Here is a 26,904-nt window from a genome sequence, read left to right as displayed (position 1 = left end):
TATGTTGGCGACAGCTTCTTTCTTACTCGATACTGCAAATTTACTCCGCAAGCGATTCGCCTTTGATGCTATTTTCGGTAAATTTGTCCACAAGTCCATTCTCCGTTCACGACGTCTTGTAACCTTTGCTCATGATAGTTCTCATTGCCAACCTTAGTTATGTTTAATCGAAATAGTAAAAGAAGATACGAAGTCCGGACCTATAGCAATGAGGTCCAGTCTTATGGGGAAAGTAGCTCCAAACTTTTTGCTGGTAAATACATTTCCAGCTTACAAACCAACATTTATCTTATTAATATCAATCCGCACCGTCCTGTTGAATGTGGGTCTTGACGACTGACTGGTTGATCGTTGCTAAAGGGATTTAAAAAAAAACCCAATGACGTTCAATGTTCAGTTTGACCTGATGATGTCTCGAAACATGTATCTTCACGACGTACCATAAACTTTGCTTATCTTACTTAAACAAAAATGTTTTTGAAATCTGAATCAGCTCTTCACGGGTTCCATATTTTATATTTTTATCGCTAATTGTCGATGTGTGCCATGAACTTAAACTGGAGAATTTAGAAAAGGCTGTTCCTCAATCTGCAGTTCTAAAACCAGTACTGGCATTAACTCCTGTTATCACCCATCAAACCATATGCTCTCCGCAGTTTACTCCTCAGCAACCCTGTTACCTTGAAATACTGTTGTTTCATCCCCCCAACTTATAACGTTCAATGATATGACCTCATGACATGATTTTGTGACCCTCATGATATTGTGACCCTCATTACTTTTCTATAATCTATGCACAGTCCCAACTCCCATTTCCATGCTATCGCACTTAGATTAGATTAGATTAGATTAAGAATAATGACATAAACATCATCACTAGTTTTAAACATTCTTTCTGATTTCCTCATTATCAGAACTGTGAACATTTCACAGCCTTCGTCATTAAAAAAACAAACAAATTCTATAACTAACATAATTGTCATAATTTATTTACATATAAAAAAGTTTAAAAAGTTAAAAACCGTTAATTTAAAAATAAATAAATAAAAACAAATTCATGAGATATTAATTCCCTTTCTCTTGGCAACACGAGGATTTTTATATAAATATTGGACTTGTTGCTTCTTCTTTTCGATATAATTTACACCCTCTATTTTTGCTAAAACTATATTTGACACTTCCCAAAAGTTGCCTGTGTCTACTAAATTATTAGTCTTTTTAAATTCTTCTAGATTAATTTTAAAATCAATAACAGACACTGAATTTCTAACAAAAGATGGCAATTTATTCCAAAAGCTGATAACACGCTCTGATAGAAAATTATTAGACAAGGTTTTAATATTTCTATCAATATTGTTAGATTTAGTGCTAACAATTTTATCTCCCGATCTACTTAAATTGAAAATATCTTTTCCATACTCAACCAATCCATTTACAATTTTGTAGGCTTCAATCAAATCTCCTCTAACCCGTCTCTCTGCGAGTGTTGTAATCTGTAAGGCATCCAACCTTTCACTGTAAGGAAGTGTTCCAATATCATCAATAAGGCGTGTGAACCTTCTCTGGACATTTTCCAGTTCAATGATAGTAGCCCAATTCCCATGGCAGGCAGGTGGAGACCACAACTGAGCACAATACTCCAAGTGGGGTCTAATTATAGTTTTATAAACATTTCTCATAACATTAATTTCTCTTATAATGAGATTCCTTGTAACCCATGCAATCATACTGTTTGCTTTACTAATACAACTTTTAATATGTTTCGACCATTTCAAATCTGAAGAAGTTAAAACTCCAAGATCTTTCTCTGCTTCAATACATTCAAGTGTAACACCACTAAATACATATTCTTGAAGGGGATTTTCATTAAATGGAACATGCATTATTTTGCATTTGCTAGGATTAAACTTTAACAGCCACACATTTTGCCAGTTTTGCAAGCTTTCTAACATATTGAAAGTGCTTTCAGTGTCATTGGCATCCATAATAACTTTAAGATCATCTGCAAACAGTTTTGATATACCATTAATACAATCAGGCAAGTCATTGATAAAAATGACAAACAATAAAGGACCTAAGCACTTGAACTATGTATATTTGAAAATTAAGATATTAAGTGTTCTTTAATTGGTGCAGTTAAAGTTTCCGGTCCCTGGACGTCATAAACTTATTCCGGAACATGGGAATCATCCTGTGATGCCTGTGTTCTTCCCTCACCAGAATTATACGAACAGACTCATGTGCTGTACTTGGTTTTATTACCTATACCAATACTACTCACCTCACTTTCAATGTAATGCTATGTGGCTTCCTTGTCGAATGGACAATGAGTTCTTAAGCCTGTACTCAGATTGTGGTGTGATTCTCGGAAACAAGCTATTATACTGAGAATAGGGCACAGGCTCTGTTAAATATTAACCAGTCGCAGTAACCAGTGGATAGCTAGTAGTTTTTAATATTTAATTAAAACTTAGAGCTTCTATTCCCGGTAATGTGAGACGTTATTAAACGAGTCGGTCAGAATTTAAACATGCTTGTCTGCTGCTTGACAGGAGTCGTGGAGCAAGTATTTCATCTTGAAAACTGCCGCTCACATGTCACTCCCCCGTAACATGTCCATAAGCAAAGTTCAAATAATCAAAATTTTCGGAAGTATCGTTCACACGCAACATTTTGCAGGTTATTTGTGGTTGAACAGACCGCACAAGAAACAGAAATGGAAGAGAGTTTTTACCTGTCTGTACAGTTCCCCGGCCCTGACCTATCTCGTTTGGTGGGCCAACAAACACGAAAACCAGATCAGAGGATTCCTGCTGCTCAACGACTACGACGTTGTTCACTACTTGGCAAACAGCATCTGTATCAAACCTGTGAGTACTACTCCCCCTCATTAATTTCGTTACATTCGTTCCCATTATGTTTCTTTTGGAGGACATTTTCTCCTCTCCGCTATTATTGAATTACGTAATGCAGTTACATTATATGAGGAATTGTGTACCCTTGCAGTTTGCAATCATTGTTCGGTTTCGTTATTCTCCGAACTCCGGGACAAGCAAGGGCGGCTCTGTCAATTCACGGTTTCGATAGTTATATTACTGAACAATGGCTTGCTAAGTGACTTAAGTTGTGACCGCCAATGGGCCCAATGGGACCTAGACCTGTTACACTAATGTAACGATCTTATGAGTATTGAGGCTTGGCTCTTATAGGCAGAATTGAAGGCCGCAAGATATAAGCTTTTGCATCGGTACAATATTTAGCAATATTCTAATTTCTATATTAGCATATTTTCTAGAGCTTTCGCTGAATATGTAATTGTTTCGTCTTTTGTGGTCAGCACCCATTTAAAATTTCCAATTCAATACTCTGCTGTGTTTTGTGTTCAGGATAATAGTAGCTTTGAAACGTGACCACGTCCTCAGCCACACAGTTCAACTTAGCACCTTTCAGCGACCTCCAGGTCGCGTGATTTCTAAAAATTAGATTTATATCCCCCCGGAGAAAGCCTAATGATCGTGCTGGGGAGAACGCTGGGCAAGTTGAGGCTTGTAACTTTACGAGTTTTCATGTGGTCTATCGGCGGTAATTACCCCAGATTTACATTATATGCAACGGTAAATAGCGCGACCTGGTCTCTGCAATATACATTATCATCTTAATTATCACTTGTTTTTAATTTGCCAGGCTACTCAGCCACTGTGTGCTGCATCCTCATAGGTTCATTCCACAGCTCGTGACCCAAAATAGCCCGTACGATTGGCCGAGCAGCCTCAAACAATATCCGCATTTAACCTGGATCCTACCACAAAGCCATTGTGCGGCTCGTGACCTATCACGTGAGCAGTCACGTGATCTTGTTTCTAGTAAACGTTATGCCTTCCTCTTTATGCTCATAATTGTAATTTGTCCTACCATCTCATGATTATAATTATATGGTTTTGTGTATTGTTCTCAAAAATAAATGCGAAACCTCTTCTATGGCGAACGATCATGCTAATTATTACCAGGGCATAAGTTGAGCGTGTACACATAGAATAATTATAAGGGTGATTTTCGTGAGGGTTGTGTGCCGAAAGTAATACAGTCAATTAGCTTTTGCTTGGAAATAATCGAATATAATGTTAAGAATATAAACTGAGAAAAAGCTGCGTGAAGATCAGTCTAAGTCATCTCACCTCACTTTGGCAGTTAAAAAGTAAAGACTGCCTGACTTGGTAAAGAAAATACATACCACCACTTTTCAATTTGATCATGGCAGTGAATCACAGTCCCATGTTATGTAATTAGTAATTACACATTCTCTTGTATATGACTCTGGGTCGTATTTTAGTTACTAAACCAATGTTCGCAGACTATAGTTCATTGTCCGGATGAGATCTTGAGTTCTAATTATAAACTGGAAACTTACTGCCTAATGCTGTACCTGGTTTAGATTATTAAAAGACCGGAACTCAGCCGGATAATTTAAGGGCGTAAGGCGTCTCCCGAGTTAGACCAGCATCGTGGTGCTTCTTGTTTCGTAAAATTTAAACCCTTGTCCGAGAGAGATAACTTCAGAACACAGCATACACCTCACATTGAAGAGCTCTCCTGGCCTGCTGCGAAGAAGAAAACATAGAACAACATGACGTTAAAACGTCCCCGTTCCTTAGTAAAACGAATTAAAGTCCAGAACTATTCGGACTGACATGTGAGGTCGTTGTGAAGTGTGTCTGGACAGGGTCTGTAGACCGCCGTAATGTGGTATGTAACTTAAATTATATCCCACACACTCACAGACCAACTACAAAATAAGTTATAATAAACTTGTTAAACTCTCTGCCCGGAGAGAGATGAAGGTGTTAATTCAACTTTCTAGACTTTATGTGATTATTGTGAGATCATTGTTTGTGAAATTCTCACCTAGAGCACAAGAGAGACTCTAGAGTAAGACCAGGTAAACAATACCGTGCAAGTGGCAGTCATTGTCTTTTCTCAACTTATTACCGGTATAGTAGAAAGGTGCACATAGTTCAGAATAGCTATTCATAAAACAATGTAAATTCACCGTTTTATAGATAGCTCAAACTTGCCAGTTCAACTTACCATAGGTTAACCTATCATCACGTTGCAACTCTCTCTCCCGTTAAAGATAACAATATAAGTTATATATTATCATCGGTTGTTGGCAGATCATTCACCTAACAGCGCTCAACTCAGAGCTTCTCTCCTAGGTCCTACTGTGTGTCTAACTCTGGGAACAGCTGTTATCCCATATTTCATCACAAGAAACTCAATACACTGTCAATATATTGTCCTTGTTACAGAGAGACAGAAACACGTGACAACTTAGTAAATTATAATAGAGCTTGTTGTTGACAAGTTACCTCTTACTGGTTTTATATCGTATATTATATATTATATTTATAAATTATAGAGCTTATGTGGACTCTATTATGTTATTGTGGTGATAAGAACTTTGCACCATTGATATAAACGTGAATGGTAAGTGTGTAGGAGAAAGAATTTCTTTATTTAAGCGTCCTTTATTTTCCTCATGAAGAAGTTTTATACTATTCAAAGGTCCCCAAGAAGTAATAGCGATTGTTATACCCCCTGTTATAATCCAAGTCCTGTGGCGTCCAACATGAGTCTCTCTAATTAGTCCAAGTTACGGTACTGTTACATGTCACATCAGTTGATGAGGCACGGTACAGTGGTACACGCCGCCATTCACACTTCTCTATCCGGTCTTCAGACACCGTTCTGACTCCTAGCTCTCCTCTTCTTCAACCTAATTCTAATTATACATGTCTGTGTGTGCCCTTAACACGGTGTCAGCTCTTTTAAAAAACGAGTCCGGATGACAGTCGAAATGGGGATGAATGTTTAAAAGACGACTGCTCGCGAAGGGGGGGGGGGGGGGGGGGGGGGGTGTAGTGTACCCCACCCCCGCCCCCCCCCCCCCCGCTCATTATTCTCAACATTCGGTACTCGTTGTTGAATTTTAAAACGACCTGTAAATGTGGACGATTAGCGTACATTCGCCGCCGCTATTACAACTGATTATCATATATAGCTATTAGCTATAAGCGGTCACGCTCGACTGGTCACTGCTCCTCTAAAATGGTCACGTGTATTATTTACAGCTGTGTGGTTGGTCAAACGGTCGGGCGTCCCATTTCACCCATGATTATGGAACTAATTTCAGAATGAACCCATTATGGTATCTCCCTATCACTGTTACACTTTACTGACATAAGGTCTGAAGTGGGGCAAGCCCAAGCGTGCCCCCGGCCCCTGCCGCACTGTACATATGTGTGTCTTATATATCTTAAGTCTTAACCATAGATCCATGAGTCACGACTTAAATATGTTAACGGTAATTAAGAGATTCCTCGAATAGGAAGTACCATTACCACTTCAAACCTGTAAGTTCTACTGAGCTGGCTTATATGCCTCATCTAAAAATTAGATATCAAGTCGAGTTGACCAGATGTTTATCTGGGAGCCATTTGAACTTGCTATTGATTTCACGGACCACTGATTTTGACCACATGTGACGGTCACCTAGGTGCGGGAGTCTGTTCCAGACGATTATGTTACTCAAATTGTCTATTGTTATGAGTTATAATGATGACGCACACTGGACTCTCGCAGTGGTTCCGTGAGAAATGAGAAATTTAGTGTTCGTGATAAGTTAGTGTTCTTGATAAGTTTCAACTGAAAATAATAATACTCCATTGTGATATAAAGTTTTTCATCACAACATAATTGTTACGGGGTCTATACAAAAAGTAGTATATAATCATTGTCGGCATCTCACTATCATTCACCTGCTTTATATGCTAGAACTTCAAACCATGAATAAAGGCTCGAACAACGTCAATGAATGGTCAGTGACGATAGTCGCCCACGATCAAGCAGCCTATCCACCAGTAGTATGAGCGAGATTTCAGCAATTTCAGAGAGTTGCTCAGAGAGAGATTTGCTCAGAGAGAGAGAGAGAGAGACGGAGGTTAAACATTTGCGTAAGTGTCCTATATTATAATAAACCTGACACGCGTTAATCTTTCAGAATTGCAACTTAAGGGTTCAGATAATTCTGAAGGCGGATAATGCTAAAGACACTAATGATTGGATTACTCACCTCCGACGATACTCAACTAGAAACAAGTAAGTGGTTGGCTTTCCTGGAATTGTAAGATATTTGGATTCTTAGAATTGCTAGCAAAATAAAAATTGCGACAATTATATATATGTGATTTTACTGCCATGCTCTCTCTTTATCCGAGCGAGTATGTGGTTTTTAATGCACATACGAGCGTCTGCTAGTTGCTCGACACGAAATGCAACTGCAATACATTTTTACAAAGCAAGGTGTACAATCTAATTACTACGCCTTGCCTTAGCATCAAACATTACTCCTTTTGTACGTCATTTACTGACCATACTAGCCGGTGTCTCAGCTAATTGATTTTCTTTTGTCTTAAATAAAATTTATAATTTGGTAAAACTACTATCCGTTGATAGAAGCCCACAATGCACATACCATTCTATAACATGTGGAGGCCGAACACATTGTAAGCGTTCTCAAACTATGAGCTATCTGTACTTACCCCCGGCACTGGGCGACAGAGGCCAGCGCGGCACAACCCCTACATTTAACCGATATACTCCGGGAAATGTGTCGGAAGGATTAAAGATTAAAGATAGCATTCAATTTAACTGTTGCTGATAATTACCATGATGTTTAAAACTAAATTTGTGGCTTTGTTTCCATCTTTCAACAACCCCGCCATCTTTCATCGGGCAAGTTATCTATATTCTTCCGCCAATTATAAATAGCTCTCTTTGATTAAAATCACTGTTCAACACTGAGCTGATATATATGTGTGTAGTATTAACTAAATGTGGGATCTTGTTTTACGGATGGGCACGTTTTTGACACATTCTGTTTAACAAAACGGAAGTTACTGATCAGCTTGTCATCGTTGGTCAGGAGTAATTTGTCAGTTGCGGTAATTAGAGCTGTCACACAAAGGAGAATACGTTTGAAGATAGAATTGTTGAAAAGCGAAAGACCAAAGTAACTTTTTAGAGGAACCAAATTGAATCCTTATCTATTTAGTTGCTGTATCTGTATGTGATAACTTGTGAGACAGAAGTTCTACAGTTATGGATACAGACGGAAGAGTTAGTCCGTTTTGTAAACTGAAGCCTTTTTGAATATGTAGCGGCTGAAATATATCATGTATCGCTGTTCTCTTATGTCCGTATGCTCCAAACGGTAAAGTCGACTAAAATAGATCCCCTCTTCTACCTGCCAAAATTCTACCGGCCACAAAATATCCGTCCCATAATTTCACTTAAGAAACTGAAACCCTCTCCCTTGACTCTTTGTCTCTTTGTTCGACACCTCACTAATTCTCTTCTTTCCAACTTCCTGTCCAAATTGACGTCACAGAATCATATCTCGTGCCTTTCACCGTACTATTTAAATCACATGGTATCATAGGACATCCCTTAAGAGGCCTCTACCAAACAATTTGTCGCCATGGTGACAAACTTTGTGCCGCACGTATCAAAAACTCTGTGTCTATATTGACATGTGTGCTCCATTTCTCGTTACACAGTAACATATTACAGCTCAGTAAAGCTGGAAGATGATATCAAATCTCAGTAGAACATAAGCCTGAGCTCGACCCTGAACAATGAACATGGCGCTTCTACCAAACTTAATTTGTTGTCATGGTGACAAATTTATTTAGGTCGCAGGTATCAAAAACTCTGTGTCTATGTATTAACATCTGTGCTCCATTTCTCGTCCTTTTACAGTAGAACACACGTACAGAATGATGATATCAAATGAATGTTTGTACTGCCACATCACATACTGTCCACTGTCTAGCTAGGGTCTAGTTTGTACTCAACTTATGGAACGCGTAAACTTTGTAAAGCTCAAATGTCATAAGTTACCCAATTCTTAAAGTACAGTTATCTTAGTCTTACTTGGGGAAATGTGCAGGACTCGGTTTATTCTCATTCCCACGGTTCGTATAGTAATTATTATCCACATATTACTATATTTAGTAATTACGAATATATCCTTAAATATATCCTTGTTTTAACCCTGGTTTAAGCTTTAAATAGTTTGTAGTAATTAATCTTCATCTTCCCCACAGGACAGTTCAGCACTTGAATCACAGCAAACGCTCCTCTTTGACGGACGAAGAAGAAAGCTGCTGCGACGAAACTAACCGACACTATAGCTCCAATAACAGCATACCCTGTATGCAACACAGGTGAGAAAACTTATCTTGCTTTAACTTTTACGTATATATCTTTTAATTGTGCTAAACTACCAATATCTTTATCACTCATCCAGTCAGGTCACGTAAAGTAATGTCTCCGATAGTTGCGATTCATTTCACCTGGAAATCTCAATAAATCCGTTTTAAGTCAGTGTCTCTTCTCAACTGGAAAGCGTCTCACACTGAGACACCAGTTTTCTTATTTCAGTCTGTTCTATTTTATTATGTCCGGTATTCATCTTGATCGTGATTAGGTTTCTATTGTTCTACACTGAGCATTCGTCCCGTAGCTCCAGCGTTAATCCTGTTTTTATTCAGTTCTCAACATGTCTACCACCAATGGAGCGTCCCTCATTGAACAAGTCTTGCGCTCACTAATTAGTATTATACTCTCCCCCGGCCCAATGTTGGGACCAGATGTGTGTGCAATTGTTTTTATTAACTTCCCTAACTTTGGGACATTGCTGGAGGTCTAGAGCCACGTGTGACACTCGATAACGAAATTAGCGAGGTTGAATATGTGACTGGTGAACTGGGACTGAATAGTCTAAATGTTATTATGGCTTTAAAAAGGAATAGGGAAAACCCTTGTGCAATAATGCAATCCATATAAATTTGTTGCACGGTTTCGTTCAACACTTGCAGTTTATTTAGACTAGAAAAAGAGGTGGGTCCAAATTGATCAGATATCACTTTCAGTGTAGCAAAACAATGATGTTGAACCCATGACCATGTTTAAACTGTAATTATCTCAGCGGTAATTTCCTGTTTGTTGACATTTGCATCTTCAAGATATGATCTCCTATCTGCAGACCTACTATTTATATTACAAGTGTCTGGAAGTGGCTCCGGAAGGTCACTGAATAACTCGAGTAACCAAGAGCAGTGGCGTCCCTAACATCCCTGCCAAATTTAGTGTATTTCATAATGGTATTGATAAGACTAGCTACCCTGCGTCAGTCAGGCTATCTTTATTACAAATTACTCCTGAGACCACGCTGAGTTACCGTCAGGATGCCAGTTTAATCTGCCCTGAAATTGTCATGAACTCTCTTTACATCTCGAATTTCCAGCTTCATCCTGGCCAGTAAATCCCATGATTGACTGACAAGGCAAATAGCATTAGTTGAGCATAAAAAGAAGTTACAGTCCAGACGTTATGGACAAATGCAAGAGATAATCTTTTCGTATCGCGACATTTTAGTCTAAATCCCGTTTAATTCTGAGTAATTTGTATCGAAATTACTCAAAGTTAGGGTCTACCAAGCCATGTATGATGATGGTTAAATATCGAAATATATGTCAAGTATTCATCCTAATTTAAATTTTGTGAGACATCACCGGGCTTGCGCTACAGTCTATCTTTTATCGAGGCATCATCTGCATCATCATCATAAAAGTTCATTAGAGTTTTATATTTAGATCTATCTAATCCCCACATCCAGAAACACGCCATCTTGCAAGGCAGCCTGGGAGGAAATTTTATTTTTGGGAGGAAAAACGGGAGAAAAAGAGGAAATTTTTGAGAAGTTACTCCTAAATTTCGAAATATTTTTTTGGAATGAAGACAAATTAATTGAGGAAATTTTTGAAGAAAATATTTCGATTGTATAAAAATCAAAGAGGAACATCCTGTCAGTTTTGGAACGTGAAATATTCTGATTGGAGAATGCAGATTGCTGTTGTGAAGTTATCAAATTTACGTGAGTACTTGATTCTTTTCAATCCCAGTTTATTGCTGTCCTACAAATTTCTTTAATGCCAAATGCCGTCTAAAACACCCTATTTCGCAAAAAATTTCCGGGGGGCTGCGCCCCCAGACCCCTGCCACAGCTTGCTCGCTTCGCTCGCTGCGCAGCTGGATTGGACACGTCGACTTGCGAGCGAAGCGAGCGGGCCACAGAATTTAGAAAAAAACGCATCTGGGAGGAAATATAAAACTTTCTGGATGTGGGATCTAATCTATAGACTAAACGCTGGCACAACTTTTTCATATTCATATCCATTAGATCAAACAAAGAGAATGTTCCATGAGATATTACGTGCGGTTAAAATAGTTTATAACTCTTACAAACTCATTATCCAAACCTACCCGCCCTTAAAGATAATCGTTTTAACAGCTACTCACTAGAGCCTCTCTATTTGCTACAATTCCACCTCAACCACTAAATCAATTAACAACTCGATAAGTGGGTAAATGAAGCGTAAAGCGATGTATCATGTATCAATATCAGAAAAAGTAGAGAGAATTGTTAAAATTGAGAGTGGTACAGGATGCCACGCGGTGATTGGGTGTAGTCGGTTTACCGCTCTATTATTTAACTGCTAACTATCAGGTATTAAAATTTACAACAATTTACAACACGTAATTTCGTAAAAAATTGCTAACGTCACTTAATTTTTCAGCACCCAACTGGAAGGGGAAAAACTGGACAGGTTGAAAGTTTTGATCCACTGGACATATCTCTACAACGGGATCATCAGTAGACAAGATACCATGGACTCTTACTAAGAAGCCACTTTCTTTATGGAAATGTTAGAACTCGAATCTAGTGACTAGGACTGAAAATACACCCAGGTATAATTCACACACTTAAAATTTATATGATGTGCCAAGTGTTTTCGGGAAAAAATGTAATCGATATAATTGTAATGGATGATTTGTTAAAAAGGACGACGATATTGAGGCGAGAGTAGAATTTTAAATCTCACATAAAATCTGATTAAAACGTGTTTGCAACCATTATCAGTTCCAAATCTTCAAAATCGATCAAAAAGCATCGTGACCCCTCGCTGCTATTTGAACTCGGCCCACCAAACCCAATTTTTCAGGCCCCCAGATTTGGAGTTGATAACCTTGATTTATTTGTAGACTTAGCAGTTAGCAGTAATTACTGGTGATGGGGCGGCGGCAGAGCTCGATGTTCAGCCAAATTGGCGGGATATGTCGGCAAAAGGACCCGGTTGTGAGCTTTCCTCTCACAGTGGGCACTTCCGGTGTTCTTCCGTGCACTTCGACTCTGCTGTTAGACCCTGTAATTAGCAATCTATGTATACGTACATCGGTGTAGTTAACATCATCTCCAGGACCAGCGTTCTAGCTATCAAGATCTTATCTACATGGATGATATCCTGAGATAACATCTTGAGAAACATTGTCTTGATATGATACCTTGGCTAGTACCTGGTTTTTGGAGATGTTGAGCAGATTAGCGCTACAACAATTTACCACATGATGTTTAGTTGTCATGTTGACTGTACCGCAAATACCACCTGGTACGCACGCCTCCAATTATCTTGATACATAGCGCTAATCTGCTCAAACCAGCACAGGCCTGTGCTACTTTTCTTTTTCTTTAAATAATTAGTATCTATCAGATTATGATATGAAGTAAATATTCAGGAAGACCCTCTCTGTTAAAATTCGGTGAAACTGAGCTTTAAAATGTTGTTCATACACACTCACTGTCCTCCTCGGCGTCAGGAGAGGATATGTTAGTCGCTAGAGTTTAGAGCTGTGTACAAACAGTGTTAAGTTTATTTGTATGTAAGTGTAGTATGCAGTGCCGACACACGCGTTTGTGCTGGCTGTGCACTGGTCGAGAGTTAGATGGTAGCCTGGTAGCCTGGTTACCTGGCAACGGGGTGTCTCGAGTTTCTGTATAATCAGGCTTTATATCCACGACTATCACAATTGATAATGGCACGCTCTCCGTGTAAAGCCTCTTTTACATATTTAGTCTCGCCTATTCCGCTTCTTGGTATTCTCAATTCTAAGAATCCTGATAAAGAATTCCCGTCTTGTTAGCACATGCATTATTCAAATCTGACTTATTACCATACTAAACTGGCCCCAATAAATTCCTTGACATCCCTCCATCTGACATGCACGTGATCAAATTCCTAATTCCTCACTCCTACGCTCGTTCTATTAGCTACAAGCTAATCCTCGTCTAAAAATGTCCCATCTCCTTCTACATGTCTGTTAAAATGCCCCTCTCTCTCCTCCCTCCCTCTCTCCCCCCTCCTCTCTCTCTCTCTCTCCTACCCAAATGCCAGACACCCGGATACCAGACTCCCGACCTCTCTCTCTCGACTCAGCGGTGACGGATCAGTATTATTAAACTTATTGACAAGTCAACGTTTATAGTAATTGTTTAGCTGTTGTTGTGGCTCGCAGGAAACAGTGCGGTGTTATGAATGTGTGCATGTATAATAAACTACACGCGCGTGGTGTGCGTGTAGCCCAGCTCGCAGCTCAGCTGACGACTGACGTGAGTTAACACTGTGCTACACACACACACACGTACGATTTTCTTTCCCACAAGGCTTACACATAAAATGTTTTGTGTTATAGGTTGTGAGAAATGAAGGTAAATGAAACCTGCGCTTTTTAAGTGCATGTCAGAAATTGGTAAGAGGTTTTATGGTAATTGCTCTAATTACTGTTGGTAATTGCTCTAATTGCTGTATTTACTCTTGGGCATGGAATGTGTTTGAATTCGGCTAGGCCTTTCTGGCTGTTTTTCTACACATCAAACATTCAAGGCTTTGGCACTGCAGCGCCAAAACATTAATTTCCTGATTGCACCTCCGATCCCAGTCAATTGACAGACTTTGCCAACAAATATTTCGCGGAGTAATTAAGTATCCGCGGATATTTGTCTCCGTAGATTCTAAAATATAGCTGGCAGTAAATTTGGGAAATTTATCGTGTTCAGTCAGCTCAGTAATTTTTCTGGGCTCGTTTGGAAAACTAATTCTATAACACCGCTAAGAAACCTGTAAAGTCACAGGAATAGTCATCTTATCTTTCTAGGGCAAATTTTCTTCTTTATCTAGGATACAAATCTTTATCGAATATTATAATATGCTTAATACTAAAAATTTTAATTATCTATATAATATTTAATTAATATATATTAGTGTACTTGAAATCGTTTGTCGTGTTCAACGTATTTTTTGATCATCCTGATCCTGATGTTACTATTGATATTGAACCTTAATTATGATTATATAATAATATAATAATACTCTACTCTAATTTTCATGGAATTAGATTATATTAGAAATGTTCTTTGATTGGCCAACGTAATGGTAACCCGATATCGCATTTCAAGACTGGTTGCCGAGGAGAATCAAGTATGCCTTTTTCCGTTAATTTGGCATATTAAATGCAATATTAACAATATATGCAATTAATAAATTGAATTATTCAAATTATTTGACTCATTCAACTTTGAAAAAGTAGCAAATATAGATTATAGAGGTAACATAGTTGGTAGTTAGTAGTGTTAGACTTTGTGATGACTCCAAAATGTGTGTTTAGCAAGCTAGGACTATTTTAGCAAATTAGTTTATGTGTTTAATTTTCAAAATGTCGCGCACATTTTATTTCAATAATGATAGGCAAAATTATGATAGGTCACAAGTTTGACCCTTGTCTCAGTAGGATTAAAATAGGTTAGTTAAGATTGATATTATTTTGTACTCTATGTTAGCGTTTGAAAATGATACTTCTGGAGGACAAATTGACTGCGGGAATCTTAAGAATGCCCTATTTAAACTTCTAATTCCTCGTTCTGATACCTGTAGTATCTTTCTAAAACAGGGTATTTTTAGATTTCTGGAATGTTTCTCTTTACGTTAATATTATATAAAAGAATTTGTAGAAGAAGACACGCTTAATTAATGTAATATGTGGATCTTCTTATAAAACTAGAAAATTATATTATAGTCATGGATATGTGCTATACGGTTTAGCTATAACATTGTTATAGTGATATATTTGAAATTCCTCAATGTTTGAATCCCTCAGAATGAACAATTGGTGCCTTTAACCCATGGAATTTGATCTTAATATTTGGGATGGATGACTCCGAGTCATCAAATCAATTCGCTACCAATTATTAGTCCAGATTTAACGAATGTTGTTGCTAGAATGATATGTTAATTTTAAATTGTCAGAATTATATGAATCAACAGGAATGCTTCAGAATACCATAAACAATCACTTTGTTCACCACACAAATCACTGTCACAAAGACACACTTTAATGGTACCAGTTTCATTTGATTGAACATAGGCGACCATCCCTTTACTCGCACATGGTTGAAACTTTACGACATTTTACGTCTGGACCAAGAAACATATTATCAACATATCAACATACATATTTGCATATTTTTTGCATATGATTTGCATATTATTTGCACATTATTTGCACATTATCATCACCTTCATCTTTCACTCACCCTCACCATCGTTAGGAATGTTTTCACGAAAATTCTAATCGCACTGCTTTTAGGCTCCGGGTAGGTTCGTAATTAATTTTAATTTTTTAATCAGCTTAAGTTATTTATGGGGGCAGTCTGAAAACGGCACAGAAAGGCTTTGTGAGAACAAGCTCACTGCAATTTAAAACACGATTGGCATTTTTCTTCAGTGCCAGATGGATTTATGGTATGACTTTTGCATTAGGTCACGACCTTAACGTGGCTTCAACTCCTACAAACTTGGGAAGCTTTCAAGACAGCAGAAATGTTATGCAGCTCTGAATTCTGACCTTACAGATCAAAGAATTTCTCATAACATCATAGCCAATTTCTGTGCCGTTACCTGCCGCCCAATAGTTAATTAATAATTGATACAAGAGTGTACATATATGATAGAGATTGTCATGCAAAATATTTCCACCAAAAAGTTTGTTAATGAAAGAGCGTTGAACCACGGGACCCGATCAGACACTCTTTGTAACCCCTAAATGACAGCGTACAAACTATATTATATCTAGTTTTTGTCTACCTTTTCATCAGCTAATTGGTGTAGAATGTTCGAGAGGGTACACAGAAAGAGCTGTCTGAATCGTCCCGGTCACCAATGTCTCGTAACAGAAACGGTTCTCTTTTTCATGATATCAACGTCTCCAAGTGAATAAAAGTTAACTTTCAATCGACACTCTGAGATATATTAAGACCGGTTGGTTGGTGAAACGTACACACACGGCCACCACACAGACGCGTATATATAATTCCAAGAAATTGGTAAAATTTCTTATCCCCACAATTCTACAGTACGGCTGTTTCCTAGGCCCTGGTTTGTTAGGCCACGGTTTACGTTAATGTACATCCGTCTTATCCTCGAGACAAAGGTATACGTTGCGTATTGGCGAAGAAAAAGATTGTTCTAGAAGTTGTCAAGTCTAGCCGAGGTCTACTGCTGTGGAGATACTTGTGCAACGGGCACAGTTAGGTACCATGCAATACCATGACATAATGGTTATGTATTCTCTCATTAAAGCGATCATGTATGCTCTCCACTCCCCGCAATAATTCAAAGTATGCACACTCCCTGATAACAACATGGATTATATTCTTCATAATTACACTTAATAATACACTGATATCTCACTTTCGTGACACACGTGTACCAGGACTGTTGTCAGTAGATTTTAATAGCTTCTGCTCCTTTGATCATGTCCTAATTGCTAGTCGAGATATCAATGTACCTGTGTCCTAAGATATCCTTTGATCATAACGTAATTCCAACTTAAGATATCGAGAGCTGCACCTAAAATGACCTTGAACGGCCTTTGATCAGTTAGCGATCGTTATGGGTCTTTAAAAGTATTCCCTATCTTGCAATGATTATCATTCATTCCTCTGATCTTATTTTTCAGACTAATGATTGATGAAGAATAAAGTTGCATACTGTAGCGGTAGACCCCAAAGGTTCATCAATTCGTATGGCCGTTGCCGACCAATGCTAATATTTGATTCTAAATATAGCGAGTTCATTAGCGAATTCTTACTCAAAGTTGTATTTCGCACAAGTTGATGAATAAAGTCCACCGACCACGAGGATCCCATGATTTTGATTAAAGAATACCCGTACTGTAACCAGACCTTTATAAAAACAAGACCTATAAAATAATCTGGAATATGGCCAAGTGCCGTAAATTGTGTGCCCAACCACCAACCGGTCTTAATAATCTCGAGATTAGAAATGATGAGAATCTTTGATAAATTTTTGAAGTTGCGTGAAATTGTTTGTTTGTTTAAACGTTAAAACCCACCAAATTTTTTTGTGTTTCATTTGTTTAACATTTAAAAGTTTAAAATATGTTTGATCAAACATGATCCCAAAATATGCAAGATAATTATAAATAATGACATTTCGAAATCTACCAGATTAAATCAATTTCAACAACAATCTAAATTATACACTATTGTCTGGATGTGAGTAACTTCCATGAAATTAATGTTTGTTATCCTAAAATACCCACCAAATATACAATAATATCACTTAACGGGGAGTATACATATACACACAGTGTTCACCAGTGCAACTATTACATACACACTACACCTAATTGTTCCCATATATTATCTTAAAATAGCTCGCATTATAAGTGCGAACAGGTAGCAACAAATTTGCACTACGATCAATGTCTGGGAAAGTTTAAATAAATGCTTTGTTTTACACGCGTCCAAAGAGAGTGAGACCAGCGTCATGTTTAAATACCCATCATATCAGCCGTATTTCAGCAGATGCCGTGCATATTTTCAGCAGATACCGTGCATATTTTCTGACGTATTTCGGCAGATGCCGTGCATATTTTCAGACGTATTTCAGCAGATACCGTGTATACTTTCAGACGTATTTCAGCAGATACCGTGCATATTTTCAGCCGTGTTTCAGCAGATACCGTGTATACTTTCAGACGTATTTCAGCATATACCGTGCATATTTTCAGCCGTGTTTCAGCAGATACCGTACAAATTATCAGCCGTGTTTCCGCAGATACGGTGCATACTTTCAGACATATCTTCAGCACTCAGCAGATACTTTTCCTACATTTTGAATTAGATAGATCTTGGACCATATACACAAACTATGTAACTGTAGATCTCATCTTGCTATAATCAGGGGGGGGGGGGGGGGGGGGCAAGTGGATATTTGTAGATATTTGGATAATGTCATCCACTTTTTTCGTAAATTATCCATTACAATAATCTACAAATATCTACATTTATCTACAAAAAATGTATATCTCAAATATGTGCCCAGAAATTCTACTGAATTTTTGGAGATAAATGTATAAATTTGTAGAATTTGTAGAATTTTCGTGAATTATCCATTGACAATAATCTACAAATATCTACATTTATCTACAAAAAATGTAATCTCAAATATGTGCCCAGAAATTCTACTGGATTTTTGGAGATAAATGTATAAGTTTGTAGAATGTCATCCACTTTTTTCGTGGATTATCCATTCTACATTAATCTACAAATATCTACAAATATCCACTTGCCCCCCCCCCCCCCCCCCCCCCCCCTAATCAAGAACAGCAACTCTCACATATTAACAACACTACATATCTAGACTTCCTCATTGTTTCATCTCCCTTCTCTCAATACACGTCTAGTCGAAAGTTTATAAAACTATCCCAACTAAGCCTTTCTCTGTCTAATAACTATAAGCACTGTGACGACAGTCAGCCCGCTTGAAAGAGAATGCCTGGGTGTTCATTATCTCAATATCTCTCATTCACCACTCACACTAATCAACGTAATTAACTCTAATTAGCCTAATTAGCCTAATCACTGACGTGAGCTGATATCTAATGACGATAGGACTCCGTTACTGGCTCTCGCTCACTGCGCATGTGTGTGTGTGTTAGGTAACAATTGCCCGTTTATCCGGTGTGTTAGCCGTTAGGCGTGTCATTGGCGGAAGAAAGCGAGTACCGAGTTAAAGAATGTGCTCAGTCATGGTGATCTGTGAGCCGTGTAGCTGGCTCGTGGTGACGCACACGAACAGCTTAGTGACGTCACTTCTCTTTCAGTGTGGCAGAACATTAGCAACACATCTGCTTTATACCTGTCTGCTGATGTGCGTGCATACAGAGAGCATTGTTCGGTCATCTCTATAATTGATGGCGTTAGCAGTTATATCACTAATGTCATTTCTATTCACTGTGTTAATATTCAAGACAGCTGAGATCATCACATCGAAAATTAAAACGCCGGTCAAATCCACCGGGATAGTCACGTAAATTCTGGAATTTTTTTACCGGAAAGTTCTAATTTCAACATGTTCACCAGTCTTTGTGCCGCAATGGGAGCAGGGGCCTTTGTTAGGAACACCTTATATCATAATCAATGTTACCGTCAACAGGACTACTCCACTGATTACATGAATACGATAATATTTACGCTTAAATGATAATAACATCGCCAAAAAACATAGGGGGTATGTTGGGAATGTATTAAATCATGCCCGTTGAAGACTTAGTGGGCCTAATTGGAGGCACTAACTGCACTGTAAAATATCATGTGCAGTGTTGGTGGTGAAGTGGGGGTACACAGGGCCCGCTCTCAAAGGGAGCACGGACAAACAGTGGTCACCTTGTCGGCTGTCAAACGATCAGCCGAGCTGCACAGTGCAACACAGTGACAGTGTGTAGGGGCCGGCTGGGAGGGCCGGTGTGTTCCTAAACTGTTTGACTTGTGATACGTCAAATTGTTTGAATCTCTGAGAGAGCATGCGCTAAAGCGTGGTAACAGCCGGGACTTTAACATGACTGTAAGAGAGCCTGTGATGTAAACGCGACAGTATATAAAGAGTTGCCGATCCTGTCTTTCAGGAGTTACCGATCTGAAAACTGGTACTAATAATTATTATCTACTGATTTAGAGAGAACATCCTGCAGTCCTCTGCAAATTGCGGTCTCTCACTCAAGACACAAAACCGGGTTTAATACATCCTCGGGACAAATTTTCCTTGTTTGGAGCTCTCGAATCAGGGTATTTGCCTGCAAATTGACGCCCAAAATCTGTCACCTCAAATTGGAGACTTAGGCAAAATGCCGGAAACATTAAATCAATAATATTGTATCCCGGCACACATAGCCGTTAGAAATCTCCAGCTTCCTGCAGCAGCCCCAAAATAACACCGCTAATGGGTGGATACATGCTAATGCGAGCTTCTGGAATCGAATTTTTGGTTTCAGCTACGACTCAACTGTAGGGTATCATACCACTTCTGCTAGCTAAATGTTACTTTTGTGTTGAGCATAATGGCAGTAAATTGCTGCGAATTAGTTTTTAAAGTATACTAAGAAATAGCTTTCCACTTCCGAGAAGCATTAATATAAACGGTTCTTCTTTCTTATGGCGATCATGGCAGCAATGTAGAGCTTAAGAATATATTGGCAGCAAGCGGCAGCGCCGTCCGGTATCATTGAGTACATTCGTATTTCTGATTCCCACGGTTCAAGTTTTGAAGTTTTATCTTAAAAGCAGTGGAACTGCCAGGTTTGGTCAACTGAAAGTATAAAGTCTACTTCCTGTATACTGTACCACCTGCACGGCCGCGGTGTGTACCAGTCTAGAATACAACTAACCGTAGTCAATAAGCTTCAGTTAAATAAGGGGTGTGTTTGCTGTGTTAATAAACATTCCAAGTATGTGATTAAACATTTCAAGTATTTGTCCAGTTACCACCTCCTGGCACTTGTGATATGTAGAGTTTAACATGTGTGTGTGTGTGTGTGTCCTAGTACTTAGTAAATATCTTGTCACGAGAACGTGGTATTCATTTACCCAGTACGTGGTGTGTAATTGGTTTATTAACCTAATTTCCTGCATTAACCACGTACATAATTTAACCGTTTCTTTTCTATAAAGGATACAATTTAAATAAGAGATATGATGGTATTTAATCATGGGGTGTCAACCTAGTATGTTGGAAAGTGACAATCATAGGTTATTGGGATTACACACAAGTGTAGAAATCAACGGAATGGAATCTGTTTTACTTTTAGCTGAATCAGTATGATAAATTATGCAAAACTTTGTCTCCATACTTTTCCCATCTAAATATTAAATGCTGCATTTGTCAGGCTATTATTCAAGAATCAAGATATGTCATGTGAAAAATTGTCGAAGAAAGCGAAAAGGCATATTGAATAGTGTGCTGATCTTAATTTTGAAGCCTCTCTGACAAAATGCAAGGACAGTCATAATATGTAGGTATCATAATCAATTGCTTTAATGATAAATTCTGGATATCAAAAACGTCGATAGCAATGATGAATAATGATGTAGATTGTAGAATATGTTTTGACCTGTCAGAGAATTGCTTAAACATATCGGTTTGGGTGTGTAAATGTCGTGTGATGAGTTCTAAACTTTTATTTGTATTTATAATAAACCTCCACCATCTTAACTATCATCTCATCACATTACTTTTAATGTGGGGACGATATAAATATAATAATTATATAAATATACACACAGTCAGGTGATGCTAATAACTGTTCATTATAATTATTATATTTATATAAATTTTTTATGTCCACCGATATAATTACTCCGGTCACACAGTGCACTATGGTCATGAAATTCCTCCCCTTTGTGTGTCTACAATATTTACAAGTACTTAACATATTCTATTTTTATCTTATAATAGAACCGCGGACAAATTACCAATACATTTATGCCATTCTTCGGCTAATGACACACGAAACTCACAACTTTGTGTTACATTTCCATTGATATTAGAGAGAAACAAAAGCAAGTTTCTCAATAATGATCCAACATAATATTATATGCTTCTCTCTTGTCCCCTGTAATTAGTTTAGGAAGTTGGTGAGATGAAACATCGAAATATCTTCTCTCTGTTAAGGGAAGAAACGGAGGAGTCATGTAATTTACGAATGTTTATTAACCGCGCGCTATTATAAAATGGCAAGATCTTTTAAACCACTACCTGATTTTGCTTGTAAAGATTCTCTTTCTTGATTAAATCTCCATTAAATTTAGCTGTGCGCGGAGGAGTGAATTAGTCAGCACGTCGTAATTTTATATAGTAATTTCGAATGAGTTGCGGGGGAGAGAGAGAGGTTATGTTCATATTTAATCTGCATAAATTTAAGGTAAATACCATAAATTTATGGTAAATACGGGCATAAATTCAGGTAATTATGCGTTGTTCGTATCATTAGAGGTTGGAATGGGGTATTGTTCTGACAATTTAATTTAATTTATGACATTACATATTATAACCCCATATTACTCTGGTGTAGATCGGGGAAACGTGTATATCAAGAGTTTGGTTATTTTGGGATACATAGCTGTTGGACCTGTTGGTTAACATAAGCATTTACTTTGATGATACAAGGGCCAGGGGTACAAGGCAGTGGAGTTATATGTGTTACTTTGATTGAATCAGGGACATTCCTAATCAGGTTGACTGCAAAGTGTAAGTCCGGGACACTGTTAATTCATCCAGAGGCTGTAAATTCATTCTGAACAGATTTTAAAAGTCTGCACGTACATAAACATTTTTGACGCATATCCGCCGATTTTTAAAATATGCTTGTGACATTATTGAGTTTGCTTCCTGGTGAAAATATTGAATTCTATTCAGGAAACGACTCATTGGTGAATGAGTGATATTAAAAGTATGATAATTTGATATAATATAGCTAATACACATATCAAGGCAGGATGGTGAAGACACGAATCAGCAATATCTTGATATCTAGAATAATGAAGGGCGTGTAATCCCTGTGGCACGGTCGTGCTAGTCACTAGCATGGTTGTACCAGTCACTAAAATACAGCCACAAGTCACCGAAATACACCCGACCCAGGCACGCCATGTTGACAAGTTTCCACCGTTCTGTGGATGACGTCACACTATTTCCCCAAGGTTCAGAATCTTGAAGGTTCTGTTGATCACGTAATTCTATTTTCCTAATACCGTGCCCTTTTTACTTTTTGTTTTGACTAACACCGACCATATTGTAATGGCTATATATTACGTGTGGTGTGTGTGTGGCAGCGGTGCTAACATCTGCACTACCATCACCACCAAGACACATTGTTTGATGTCTCTGTGTTTAGTCTTCATAAGTAGTCCAGAGGACACTTTACTACATCCCCTCCAATATGTTATATCCCTCATATTAATAATGTTCACCACACATCCCTACCCCACATAACACACATATTCTAATTAGGAATAAGTTGCATTTTCACCTGGCCAACATGGAGTTCTGTCTTCGAAACCAACAGCTTAGGAATTTACAGAATTTAGATAAACTGTTCAACAGAAGATTCCAGACGAGTTGCGTCTTTTGAAAAATTCGTAATATGCACCAGATGCTCTAACTAAGTATGTTGAATATTATTACCATGCACTTAAAGATTATATCAAACATGCTAGATTCTAAAACTTCTTTATTAACCTAGCTAGTTGCATGCAGATTGAACCCGCGTCATCCCCCCTCTAATATAACGGAGAAGCTTCTCTTCTATTGAAACACTTATTAAACTTGCTGTGCAGCAATATCTTTTTTGCAAGCAGAATTCATCGTGAAACCGAGCATACACTCACATTTTAATGTTACTCACGTTATGAATCTGTGTGGCCAATCCCGGGCTCACTTTCGAGACCACGTGGTCTGTATCAGATAAGTCACGTGACTCAAATTACGTACGTCAGCTTATATATATATGAGTTAGTATATTACTACTATTAATACCTGCGGTGGACATTTTCATGTTCTGTAAGTTAGGGCCCGTTGAATGGTGCACGTGTTGTTCACTAAAACACGTGCTGTCCACTGAAACACGTGGTAAAACGCATGTTCACACGTGCTATAGGCCCCGTCAAAGCACGTTTATTTTCAGCTGCTCCGTAAAATCTCCTATCACGTGATCTCGTGGTACCGGTCAGATGATTGAGTGGAGGAGCAACTGTTTAACTGCGAGAAGAAACACAATGCTCCATGACAGGTCACTTGATGCTCCGGTGTAGTGGTGATAATATGAGCGCTATTTATATAACGCTTCATACGACTGTTATAATGGTACATACTTAGCTGTGAAACTATTTTAATCTTGTATCATAGGACAGCTCAGCTGCTGTTAGTGGGGAGGCAATCTTAACACGTGGTGAATTTGATGGATTTACTGATACTTAATCGGTAATCACCATAACGACCCTGTCCGTATCACCAGTAATCACCCCCTTCAATCAACTAAATTAATCGAATGATCAGATTCAATCCAAGACAATGTCTTCTCCAAATTTGGTAGGTAGACAACTTTAATTTTATCTGAATTTTACCCTTATTTTCCCGAAATTTGAGCCGCTGTTGGGACATATCAATACCTTCTCTAGTGTAACTTCTCTGTGTAGGTCTCCTTTCTATAGAAATCTCAATACACCTTATCAAAACGCTCGGATTGAATTTGCGACCCATTATATCGTTATTCAATTTGCACGTTTACGATGACTTCAGTGCTCAGAGAGACCGCCACCGCTTTAAGAGGCTCACAGAGAGAAGAAACATTTCATATTCAACCGTAATTAGATCGAGGGTGTGAGCTCACGGGAGATGATTTTATTGTTCATGAGTAGTGCCGTGTGGAGGGTGATCTGTCACTGGCCGCACTGACGGGCATGCTTAAACTAGCCCCCTCTGAGTACCCGGGCCATTAATCCTACTCATATTAGCTGGGAAAGTATATTTGACAGTATAACATATCAGACTGGGGTCCCGTATCACTTTACTGGGTGAGATCATTGTGGAACGTAATAATAGCATGCATATGAATAAATGCAAGTCTTTCTTCTGATACACGATATCACTGAACCTAGTCCTTCTAATTAACAGTTCAATGCCGGGGAGGTGAAAAGAGCTACTCTCAATGACAAAAGGGCTGATCATGAGGAGAGTCATTAGGGTGCAATTTGTCAAGATATACTGTGTTCGTGAAATGATAGTTACCACCATATATGGTCATGTTTCCCTGGTAACATTACCATTAATCACAAGAGTTGCTGGCTGTATCAGGATTAGCGACGCCAGGTGCAGTGTCTCTTCAACTGTTCCTCTCAGACCACCCAATTACCCGTCAACTGCATGTCACCTCGCTCTCTCGCTCAAGATGTTATATCCTCACTCACACATGCTCTGGTAGTGTCAATCTGTAGACAGTCTGACGGACTCCTTCCCCTCTGAGTGGTGTTATTAATAGAGTCGTCTGCAACGAGCAGATATCCGTACAGCTCACATATTTTACTGTATGTGTCTCTTGACAATTGATGAATAGAACTGACAAATAACACGCTCCAGTTCGATGTCTGAACCGCTGTACTAGTGCATCGTAAAATTAGATAGAAGATGCGCACCTGATATATTTTTCTTGGAATTAGCTTACAATAACGTATTGGCAGTTCGGATCAGCTGTTGTTAAAGTATAGATGGCCAGATCTCTGACGCTGATGGCGACAAAACAATTGTTAAGTTAGAGATCTGTGATGACTGTTAGCGAGTCCAGCTGCTGTGCATCAAGGTTACTATTTGTAGGTCAGTTTCTGAGAAATCACGAAATCATACCGATCATTTATAATCTTACAAACGTTGAATGAGAGTTTTAAAAGCTAGTAAAGAATACAAATAGGTATTTACTATTAGTTTTTCGCGATCATATCTCAACTCTCCAAATGATAATGAAGGCTTTAACTCTGAAAACGTGAACCTATCTTACACAAAAACTGAATAGTCCATCATCCATGATGGATCATGAGGGACACGCGTTAGCTTTAAATCAACGTTCAGCCATCACTATTTAGAAGACAGCTACTGTATTAATAAGTCTGGTGATCAAAAGTTCAAGCTTCCATATATTAGATCATAAATCACTTACTTGTCCTACTTAGTAATATTTTATGCTGGAGTCATGAGTCATGTCTGTCATGACGGACAATAAATTATCTGAAGAGTGTAGAGGTCTATCCTTTTCTGCTGAACATGATGATTCAATATCTACCAGGTTCAAAAGCATTATATATTATTAGGCGCGAGAAATCAATTCGCTAGAACAAAATTCCTGTCCGAACGGAATTCTAACGAAGTGAAATCTAACATAATTCCTGCAAATTTGCGTATTATTTACGTGTTACGAAAATCTAAGCTTTGAGATAAGATAATAAATAAATTGTGCAAAGTGCAAACAATCAAATTTATATCAGTTTAATTGGATTTGTGGAATGACGCTTGAATTTTCTATAGATAAGGCGAATGAGTTTTGGGCCTGAGCGCGGATTGGAAGCGACGCCCGGCCCCATCGAGTTAGGCTCATTTGGCCGAATTTACAGTAGCGCGCGGTATAGTTTATTACGTGTCAACCCATTATAATAAGTGGCGAATGTACGTGCGCGCATTCGATCGTCCGTCCGATCGAATTTAATCGAGTAGTAGCTATTTACGCGCAACATCCAGGTAGTCCGATCACCGATGGTCCTTATCTATCTCGGGCACAACATATCTACAACGAAGTGGCTTGAAGTTAAACTGATGCTTAAATTAGAAACTTAAGGTTGAAATACCGGTCTCTCGAAAATGTAAATACAAGAGCCTAATCGGATATCGAAATCCGCTGCTGAGATATAATAGTGACTATTTAATCAAATATCCCTATCGTTGCTTGTTGGACCACCCTGTATATCAAGAAAGTTGATGAAACAAGGAGGGCTAGTAGTGGGTACTTCGGGGGAAACAGCTCACCACGAAGGACCGACTATGAAAT

General features: G+C 38.4%; 2 protein-coding genes across 2 annotated transcripts in view; both read left to right on the top strand.

The window, feature by feature from the left end:
- Positions 1-26,904, top strand: part of LOC134816909 (transmembrane 9 superfamily member 2-like) — a 129,731-nt gene that overhangs the window by 27,141 nt on the left and 75,686 nt on the right. The gene's annotated exons all lie outside the window — the stretch shown is intronic.
- On the top strand, positions 116-17,371 carry LOC134817176 (uncharacterized). Its single transcript, XM_063826313.1, has 5 exons — positions 116-253; positions 2,680-2,870; positions 7,058-7,155; positions 9,165-9,284; positions 11,700-17,371. Exons 1-5 carry the CDS (start codon positions 160-162, stop codon positions 11,803-11,805), a joined length of 609 nt encoding a protein of 202 aa, XP_063682383.1. The 5' UTR covers positions 116-159; the 3' UTR covers positions 11,806-17,371.

The sequence above is a fragment of the Bolinopsis microptera genome, chromosome 6 (assembly GCF_026151205.1).
Source record: "Bolinopsis microptera isolate Bmic1 chromosome 6, MBARI_Bmic_1.0, whole genome shotgun sequence".
In the NCBI taxonomy this organism is placed as follows: domain Eukaryota; kingdom Metazoa; phylum Ctenophora; class Tentaculata; order Lobata; family Bolinopsidae; genus Bolinopsis; species Bolinopsis microptera.
This window is presented reverse-complemented; position numbering and strand designations above follow the sequence as displayed.

Coding starts and splice junctions, on each gene's coding strand:
- LOC134817176 (XM_063826313.1), top strand. CDS start 160: ATGTTTAATCGAAATAGTAAAAGAAGATACGAAGTCCGGACCTATAGC. Junction 2,871..7,057: donor ACAGCATCTGTATCAAACCT/GTGAGTACTACT, acceptor TTAATCTTTCAG/AATTGCAACTTAAGGGTTCA. Junction 7,156..9,164: donor CGATACTCAACTAGAAACAA/GTAAGTGGTTGG, acceptor TCTTCCCCACAG/GACAGTTCAGCACTTGAATC.